Genomic DNA, 9747 nt, shown 5'->3' on the forward strand with positions numbered 1-9747 from the left:
CCTTGAGGTTTTCACTCTTTTACAGAGGAAGCTGAATTCATAACTTGCATTCATTCAGGTTCTTATTCACTCCTACCAATTTTATGCTGCTTATACGTATGTACTCTTTGGCCCAGCCCACACTAGAATATTCCTGATATCTTACAACAGCTATAAATCCAGGGATAAACACACTGGTTTAGCCAAGGATACTGGAAAAAAAATGTTCTTGAAAATGTCCTCTCCACAGTTCTCCCTGTCCACCCATCTATGTCAAGTCTCCTTTGGATTCACCACAGCAAAAAACACTTGCTGGGAACTTCTCAAGTTCCAGTTTTCCAAAAACTGAAGGCTTTGAGAAGACCTTTGTCCCAGCATGCTGCTGAGTCAGGCTCAGATGAGGTGGTAGAGGGGCACAGCAGGCAGTTCTCTCAAAGTGCAGCAAACACACGTGGAGCTTGGTCCCCGGCAGGCCCCGAGTGCGAGCACATTGTCCCAAGCCACTGCAACCACAGGATGTAGAGAATGACCTGAATGGGCAATGGCCAAAGACAACTTTGCAGAGCAGCGAAGGCCTCAGGGGAATTGTCTCAGCCCTGACAATTTTCCAAGTGATGTCAGCTTCAATACTCACTTTATTATGTGAGCTAGTTTTTACAGCAGTAATATCCACAGTGCTGGTGCCTTGCATAGCCACAAAGCATTGACTTCAGGTTTGACCTGAGGTACACTTTGGTCTCATTTCATTCACATCCTCATGCCTGTCCATGACCATGCCAGACACATGCACCACACACAGACCCTGACTCCCTTACTGCAGCTCCCACCTAAAGCACAGTGCCTGCACCTCTGCAGAAGTGCTCCCCACACTCCCTCCCGCAGAACAGCCCCTTTGGGGGCTCTGGCCACATGCTTGGCCACCCCAAGGCAGCAACAACAGTCACAGAGTCTTAGGACACTTCTCAACAGTTCAGGTCTGTTTGTGATATTCACTGCAACAGAGGAAGAGAGGTGGTGACGGTTTCTGGCTTCCCAGCCTGGATGAGTGTCTTTATCACTGAAGAAGCCTGAAAGAAGGCACTGGAGCTGGTGTGACAGCAAGAGTCCCCATGCTGATGGTGAGGGGCCGAGTACATCTCCATGATGTACAAGCAGAGATTTTTACAACCAAAGCCTGTGAAACACTGATCAGAATAAACTCTCAGTCTCCAGGCAAGTGTCCTTACCACCAAGACAAAGAGTTAGCAACGAAAGCCAAGCACTTCAGTGAGCCCCACGAGAGCTCTGGGTGCCAGTGTAAACCAGCACCCCATATTGAGGGGACATGGCACACAGATGGACCAGCCAGCTGCCAAGGGAAGTATGGTGCCTTCTCCAGAAATCTGTGTTTTTCCACAGAACAATAATAGCTTCACAAAAAAACAAGAGCCCAGGAATTATTCCAATTGTACTATTGGATTGCTTGGAAAGATACTGATGGGCTCAAGAAAAGTGATGAACATAATTGGGTAGGAACTGTACATTTGAATATTACAAGCTTTAACCGTGAAGCCTTCAGTTGAAACTTGTCAACCAAACAACAGGCAGAATGAGAGCTGTGGCAAATCTAAAGCTAGCAAAATGGCTGTTCAGCAGTATCTTCCAACAGCCACAGAACTGTTAGAGATGCAACAGCAAAATGAAGTGAGAAAACAGTCTATAAACAAATTTGCTACTTCAAACAAGTCTCCCCCTCCCCCAGCCCCACTAGGGCCAGAAGCTGGTGAGTATATTACTTCAAGGTCAGCAACTACTCATGAACTTGCAAGCCAGAAAGGGTCACGATTCCATCACACCAGGGCCACTAGGCGTACCTGTGTTTTTCGGCCCGTCTGCATACACTGGTCCAGGAGGTGGAGGTGCATTTTGCCATCCATACTGGGGATACCCTTGATAGCCTGGCTGGCCCGGCTGGTACGGCCCAGTAGGTCCAGGAGGATAGCCTGGGTAGGGGCCAGGAGGACCACCCGGCTGCTGTGCATAGGGCGGGTAAGGGGCAGTCGGGCCTGGGCCAGGGTAAGGTGGAGGATTTTCGTAGTTCATGTGGGATGCAGAATCCAACCTGCAGAAGAAGGAAAACAACAGAAGAACAGGTTTGCTTTTGTCCCGTTTCATCAATGACCATGTAATTCCCATTTCAGACTGTTTTCCAGGGGGCCCTGTATGAAGTGTGAGAAACAGACCTCAAAATACTTGGTCCAGCAGTGAGTTTATTTTTAACCCAATCACAGGGTCAGAGTTGAGCTGAAGAGACTTTTTTTAAGTGACATGAGTACAGCTCAGCAGCAGAGCGACTTGCTGCTTTCCAGTCATGCATTCACCCTAAGACATTTAACAGTCTTGCAACTGCAAAGCAAAATCCTCTGCTCCACCCATGATTAAATTGCTTTTAAGGGAGATTTAGAAGCTATTACTTCATGTTGCTGTCAATAACAGAAAGGAAAGCATGCAGAAATGCAGCCTGTTCTAGACATGCTTGGTAGCCTCAACAGGAGAAAGAGTGAACACAGATGGCTACTGTACTGCTAATGGCTACAAGCACCTAGACCAGCACACCGGAACAAGGCAGCTTATAAATGATTTCTTGACTACACTGTAACCCAGCATATTGCATATTCTTCCAGTAATACACAACTGAACCATAAAGCAGCCACAAGCAATCAGGACCTTGGGCTCAGTCCCATTCACAAAGCAACACTAAAGACACCTCAGAGAGTTGATGTTCAGAAAACCTATCTAACGTATTACTCAATGTACAGCTGCTAAAAGACAAGACTGGGACAATAATGCAACTTTAATTAACCTCTACGTCGCATGAGTAAGCAAACTAGATCTTATAACAGGTTTCTGAAACTTCTCCCTGTTTGAGGAACAGAAGCATCCTACCCCGTATTCAGGAGCCATCCTGCTTGAAGAAGCTGTACTCTGCCATCTCCTTTCCCCATGACGGTGCAGAAGGGTCACCACCTCCTCGCTGCTGCACACCCCCTCCCACACACCACAGGCTGCAGGGGTAAACACCAGGAGCACGATTTGCCTCCACTGAGGCTGGCTGCTGTTGGCATGGAGCAGGAGAGGCTGACCAGCGGGATTGTCTTGGATGGTGTTGGAAAGGGCAAGCAGCTGGGCTAGACCAACCTGGATGCTCAGTACTGTGCACCCACTCTTGAGGACGTGCAGAGATGATTAGCACCTCTAGACTGAGCTGTTGTGTGATGCGGATCAAAGAACTTCACCTTTGTAACCCTATAGTGAGCCCAGAGCAGTCATCTGCCTGGCAGAAGCAAAGCGAGTTTTATCTCTAGGACTATGTTTAGCTGCTGCAGTCCCTAACAGCACTGAAGTGTGCTTGGTTTGTTTACGACTTGCTATTTCATCACCTCAGAGAGCACTGACTGTCCTCCCCCAAGGAAGGATCCCTAAGCTCTCTGCTTATTTACACATTCCTCCTGCCCAAACATCACAACATGCTCAACATGGGCACCCTGGGGCTCTCCAATGCACATTGCCCCCACCCACTCCTGTGGGAACAGCCAATTTGGTCAACACACCATGGCCAGGAGAGCAGTGCTGACTCAGAACGACTCCAGAGGTGCAGCCCCGAGGGAACCGAGCTGACGACCCTCCTGTGACAGCACCAGGAGTCCCTTCGGTCTCGGCAGGCTGCCTCTTCCCCGGCCTCGCTGCCTGCCCTTCTCACTCACCTGAACTCACCACAATGCTCCCTTTGTTCTGCGAGCCAGGCACAGGCCCAGCGAGCAGCTACGGCAGAGCTGTTACCTTTCAAATGATAATTCTTAATGTCTTTGGCAAGAGGTTTAAGTATTCTAAACCCTGGCATCGGTTAAACAATTTTTATTTATTTTTCCATTGCCAGGCCAGGCAGAATGCTTAACTGCTCTTTTCAAAATGAGCAAAGCACAACATATGTTTAACTTGAGGCTCTTTAGACTCATAGAATCACTGAGGTTGGAAAAGACCTCCAAGATCATCAAGTCCAGCCATCAACCCAAGACTACCAGGACCACTAAACCATATCCTTAAGTACCACATCCACACATTTTTTTGAGTACCTCCAGGGATGGTGACTCCAGCACCTCCCTGGGCAGCCTGGGCCAATGCCTCACCACTCTTGCAGGAGAGAAATTCTGCCTAACATCCAAACAAAACCTCCCCAGGTGCAAATTCAGCCCATTGCCCCTTCTCCCAAGTAACTAGCAACAGGACAAGAGACCAATCCCCACTTCACTCCAACATCTTCTCAGGGTTGTACAGAGCAAGGTCTCTCCTCAGCCTCCTCTTCTCCAGGCTAAACCAGCCCACGTCCCTCAGCTGCTCCTCACAAGCCATGTTCCCCAGACCCCTCACCAGCCTCGTTGCCCTTCTCTGGACCCGCTCCAGCCCCTCAAGGTCTTTCTTGTCCTGTGGCGCCCAAAATTGATCCCAGGACTCAAGCTGTGGCCTCCCCTGTGCCAAGTTCAGGAGACCATCAGTGCCCTGCTCCTGGACACACAAGTGCTGTTCCAAGACAGGATGCTGGTGGCCTTCTTGGCCACCTGGGCAAATGCTGGCTTACCTCCAGCCAGCTGGCCACCAGCACGCTCAGGTCCTTTCCTGCTGCACAGTTTCCAGCCACACTTCCTCAAGCCTGCAGCATTGCCTGGGGTTGTTGTGACCCAACTCCAGGAACTCGTACTTGGCCTTTAACCACTCTACTGCACTGCAAAGTCTCTTCCAAGACTGCAGCAAGAAAATTCTCCCTTCAGAGAGACAGTGAAAGGCAGCCAGCAAGCCCTACAACTCAGTTCAGTGCAATAAATTAGAGGATTGGGATATAACGGGTCACTGATGTTCATCTAACCCAGAAAATCATCCCAAAATAGAAGCCAAAAGCAAGTTCCCAGGGAAGCACAAGGCCATAGCGAGTGCTTGTGCATACCATTGAAGATAGCAGGGTAATCGTTTGGTGCCCAGGCACCCAGCAGACCCCTGTGAACTCCTGAGTTTGCTCAGTCTTCCTGAGCCAGCGTACAGATGCCGCCCCCACACCCGACATGAGATGATCGGTAACTCTGCTGGGTGGAACATTGTCTCCTGCCCTCCTGGGGTGACAGCAGGAGGTAGGATCAGTGGTCACCCTCCTGAATTCAGGGATTCACCAAACTAGAGAGCAGGCATGTGGGAGTCCCATCTTCCAGGCCAAAGAGCGTTGAGGCATTCAGCAAACCCAGGAGGTGGCTGTGGAAACCAGGTCCTCCAAAGGTCCTCTGCCCACTCCCTCCCAGTTCCACTCAGCTGTGAAGGTCAGCCTTCTCAAATGGTCTTTGCCCCCACTTACTTGCTCAGAAAGAATTTTCCCTTGTCCTCCACTTCCACTATCAATAGCTGCCATGCAGATACCCTTCCTTACTCACCTTTTTTTAGTTCTGTGACAATATTTAGATCTTCCTCATTCTCATGAGGTCACACATGATTTTACATGCTTACTAGCCCTAGTAACTCACCTGTGTATATGTTTGCAAGGCAGAGCCTTGAATCATTAAGCAGAAACTTTCCAGCCAACATACTTGACCTCCTAGTCAAACGTATTGTCCTGCTTTGCTGTGGGTTCTCACCCCAATTAGTAATTCCATACGAGTTGCAACCAAGACCAACTCCTTGGGAGCTGGCGTCAGGGCTCGTATCTGTGGGTTTCCCAATAAGCACCTCTGGGAGACAAAGTATGAAAGAAAGAACCCAACACATCAGTTTGTTTCGCCACCCTTGTGACAACAACATCACCCTTTGTTTTCACGGCACTAAAAGAGGTCCAGTAGGGAGAAACTGCACCATGTGAAACTGCATTTAGTACCAAACAAAACAAACAGACATTTCTTCAACTAAGCATTTTTTCTACCTGCTGCTGGTTAGTGATAAACTTTTAGTCCATCTGAAGAGAATGACAAAACCTTCCTGTGCCTTCCTTCCCCGTTCCCCTTGGTACTTTTGCTTTTTAAGTTCATCAGTATATCATAAAGTTTCCCAAAGTTATCTTCAAACTCCTTTGTTCTGGGAGACAAAGGTCAAAGGAAAGAAGCCAACACATCAGTAAAGCCCTAAACATTGCCAAGCAAACATAATTTCCCGACTTTAAGGGTTTCTTTTACAACAGGCGGCTTACCATAGCCCCAAAGGCTGTGCCATCTCCCATAAGGTTGGCAAAAAAGAAACCACTGAAGGTGGAGACCACACACAACATATCACATGGAGAATACATACGGCGCTGTATGTGTGTATGTAGAGAAAAAAATATGTACTATAAATAATATATATATAAACATACACAGAGGCATCAATACATAAGAGCCACCATCCTAAAGAGCCAACATAAATCCCTCACATCTGTGACCTGTCCTTGACCAAGGCTTAGCATAAGGTACAAGTACAGAGCTATGATGCTTCACATACATGACACACCTTAACCATTTTGCTATTTTGGCAGCCAACACACCTTAGAGAAACAAATTTCATCATTAAGCTTTGAAAATACCTACTTTGTTCTGATTACTTGAAACTTGCTGCCTCCCACAAGGTCAGCACACCAACGCAGCTGCTACAGAACCAGTCGGTCACTGCTCCTGGCTCTCCTCTTCCAGCACACCCATGAATTTGTTCTCTGTTTTTGCCTCCAGGCATATCTCACAGCACGAGGGCCTCAACAGGTAGGACTTCTGGTCAGAAGGTAATGTGACGCAGGAAAACAATCAAGAACAAAGAGACCAGGGGAAAGCACGACAGAAGGAATCTCTTCCATTAGCACAAAGAGCCTTCACACCCTGCCACCAAGACCCAGTTTCACCCTCTTGCCTCCTCCAAAAGGCTACTTACAAGGCCGGCACCCCCAAGCATCCATCCTGAGGTCAGTATAATTATGGTCTTCAAAGTGACTGGACACCACTATGACTCTGCTTCTACCTCCTGGCATTGATGACACCTTGTTATCTTGGCAAAACTGAGAAGACCATGCATAGAAGAACCATCTGCATTTCTACACAGTAGGTGTTTATAGCTGTTAATCCATCTGCAAATAAATACCAGTCCCCAGCCAGCTGCCTGCAAGACAGACCCTGCAAATGCCATCTCCTGTGCAAGGGAATCAATTAAATAAAAAGCTGTCTTCGGAGTTAAAAAAAAAGGTTGCTTCGGGGGGGGGGGGGGGAGGGAGATGATAATCTAATCTGGGTACTGAAACAGGGTTAAACACCTTCTGTTACATAGAGAACAGTCCAAGAAATAGCCCCTGAAAACAAACGGGGGATTAATAAATTAAAAAAAAAAAACAAAGCAGATCAGCAGTCTGGAATGCCTAGACAGACAGCCTCCCTCCCTGCTCTCCCCTCAAAAAAGCAAGCATATTTTAGGAATTTAAAGGCATTTAAAATTAATTTAAAAATTTTTAGGACAGCAGAACAAGTACGGCACCTTATGTGCTGCTCTAGTCAGAAGGAATCAGATTTTGTGCACATCAGAGATTGATTTAGCTGGCCTTTGCACAGATGAAGATGGAAAGCACGGTGAGAGGCACAAATCGGGAGAAGGGCAACTGAGGCACCCTGATGTAACCCACCCCTTCCAACGCCTGCAGCGCTAGGAAGTAGTTTTCCAATACAGAGCTCTAATGGAAAGTACATTTAACATGAATAATCCAGCTCCTGGCAACCAGCCTACCATTAAATTGCATTTCATATGAACAGCATCCAAAGGAGAAAAAGCACAATTGGCTTTTAAATGGCACTGGTTCTGTGTTTCCCTCTTACCGACTTTTCTGCAAGCTCCATTTAGTGCTTGCACAGAAGGCACGTCAAGGATGAACAGTAAGAGATTCCATTCCTGATCAGTTCAGTTCCAGGAAGAGCCTCCTTCCAGGTTTGCTCAACAACCTTCCCAGGCAGCACCCCCAGCCCAAGGGGAACTGCACATATCTTTTCTGACCGAAGCTGCTCAGACTGTTGTACTGCCCAATATGCAGGTCCAGGCAGAAGCCAAAAGCCCAGTTTAGCGCTGTCAAAGGAAAAGCTGGGAAATGCTAATTTGTTCAAATCTCTCCAGGATTCCCCAGGGTCATTAGGAAGAAGTGTACTTCCTCACCTTTATCTGAGCACCTGTCAGGCACTTTGTGCCTAAAAAATCCTCAGCTGCTGCCTTGAGTGGCTGCAGCCACCAGATCAGGCAGCTTGGAGGAGCTAACAGCAGCGGTTTGGATGAACAAACATTTAACCTTCCGAGTCCCTCCCCCAGCACCCTCCAGGCTCTCTGGAGGCCTGAAGTCCACCCATCTGTGCAAGCGAAGAGCATGATATGCAAGGCTGACACCTGCATCCCCACAAACTGTCCCACCTCTCCAATTCTATCATCTGTCTGTCCTGCCTTCTTTGCAAAACCATGACCGATAGGCACGTTTCCAGTGGATGCTGGTTTCAAAAGTCAGGGTTTTGATAGGCTCTAAAGGGCCTGTACTCACACTGACAGTATTTGCCTCAGATGTGACATCCTTTGCAGCTTTGCAGTCACTGGATCTGCCCTTGCTGCCCTGGCTTTCTAACAGTGCAGCCTCACGCCCACACACATTTGCACGCCAGGATTTTCCTTCTGCAGACCAGCTTTGGTGTCTCATGGCAAACACACAAAGCCTCCTCAGCAATACTACTTGTCACTTACTGCCTAGTTTTCTTGCTTGCAACGTGCTCTCCACTGTCCACTGACATGCTCTGCGTGGCAGAAAGAAAAGTATGATGCTGGCACAGCTGCCTGTGTAGCTCCTACAATAAAAGTGTTAGTGAAAAAAAAAATAAATACAATGCTCTGCTACTGTTATTACATAAACTGCATCCTTGTGGGAAAAATTCTTCAAAGCTTTCAGAGATCTGATGACTTAACACCAGAGACTAACACAATGCCAGGAAGCACCACAGCCCAGCCCTTCTGATGTTAGTAGCCAAGGCACTTGTTGCTGATACACCAGATGAGATACAAAAGTGCTTGTGGTAAGAAAAAGCAAACCAAAACCACAAGAAATCGTTGCAAATATGGGCATTAACATCTTGGCTTCAGGTTTTGAATGCTCTGAAATGCACTGCTCTTATTCAAGCCTTTTGTATAATGTGCTACATCAGGTACTTCCAGAAATACACAGATGTATCTTGCTCTTAAAGGAATGTATTAAGACCGTTTTAAGGTGCAACAAATACCAGAACAAAAAGAATCAATGAAAACACCTGACTGTCGAGTTAAACTAGATCCTGCAAGTAACAGTTAAAGAAAGAAGCTTTGTTGGTCCAACTAAGAAGAGAATGTCAAACAAACAGTATGACTGGCAAGAAAATCAACAAGCACATTCATATGTGATATTCAGATGGCGTTCTGACAGCATCACAGCAAGGAAACACCAGCAGTCCTTCACAATAACCCCCCGAGCTCTGACATGCTGACAGATTCAGCAGAGGGTATTACCTGGCTTGCACGATGGTGTTCTACCATCTCAACTGAGAAGCACACTGAAGGGCAGCATACAGCTACTGAGACACAGCAGGCAGACAGAAATACCCACATTTTCTGCAGCTAAGATCTCATTACCCAGAAAGAGACTTTTGTTACAGGTCGGAAAACGGAATGAGATAAACATTTTTTTCCTCATTTTCTCTCCCTTTTTCTGCTTTAGCCCATCCCACGTGGAGTTGTAAGGAGATGTTT

The 9747-nt window shown here is 47.3% G+C and overlaps 1 protein-coding gene across 1 annotated transcript in view; it reads right to left on the reverse strand.

Moving 5' to 3' along the window:
• Positions 1 to 2083, reverse strand: part of CYSTM1 (cysteine-rich transmembrane module containing 1) — a 16550-nt gene extending 14467 nt beyond the window's left edge. Inside the window, exon 1 of the mRNA XM_008939619.1 lies at positions 1833 to 2083. Coding sequence (XP_008937867.1) covers positions 1833 to 2061 — 229 coding nt within the window. The 5' untranslated portion in view covers positions 2062 to 2083. The remainder of the gene's footprint in view (positions 1 to 1832) is intronic.
• Between the last annotated feature and the right edge of the window lie 7664 nt (positions 2084 to 9747).

This window comes from Merops nubicus, unplaced genomic scaffold (assembly GCF_000691845.1).
Source record: "Merops nubicus isolate BGI_N331 unplaced genomic scaffold, ASM69184v1 scaffold15604, whole genome shotgun sequence".
NCBI classification, from domain to species: domain Eukaryota; kingdom Metazoa; phylum Chordata; class Aves; order Coraciiformes; family Meropidae; genus Merops; species Merops nubicus.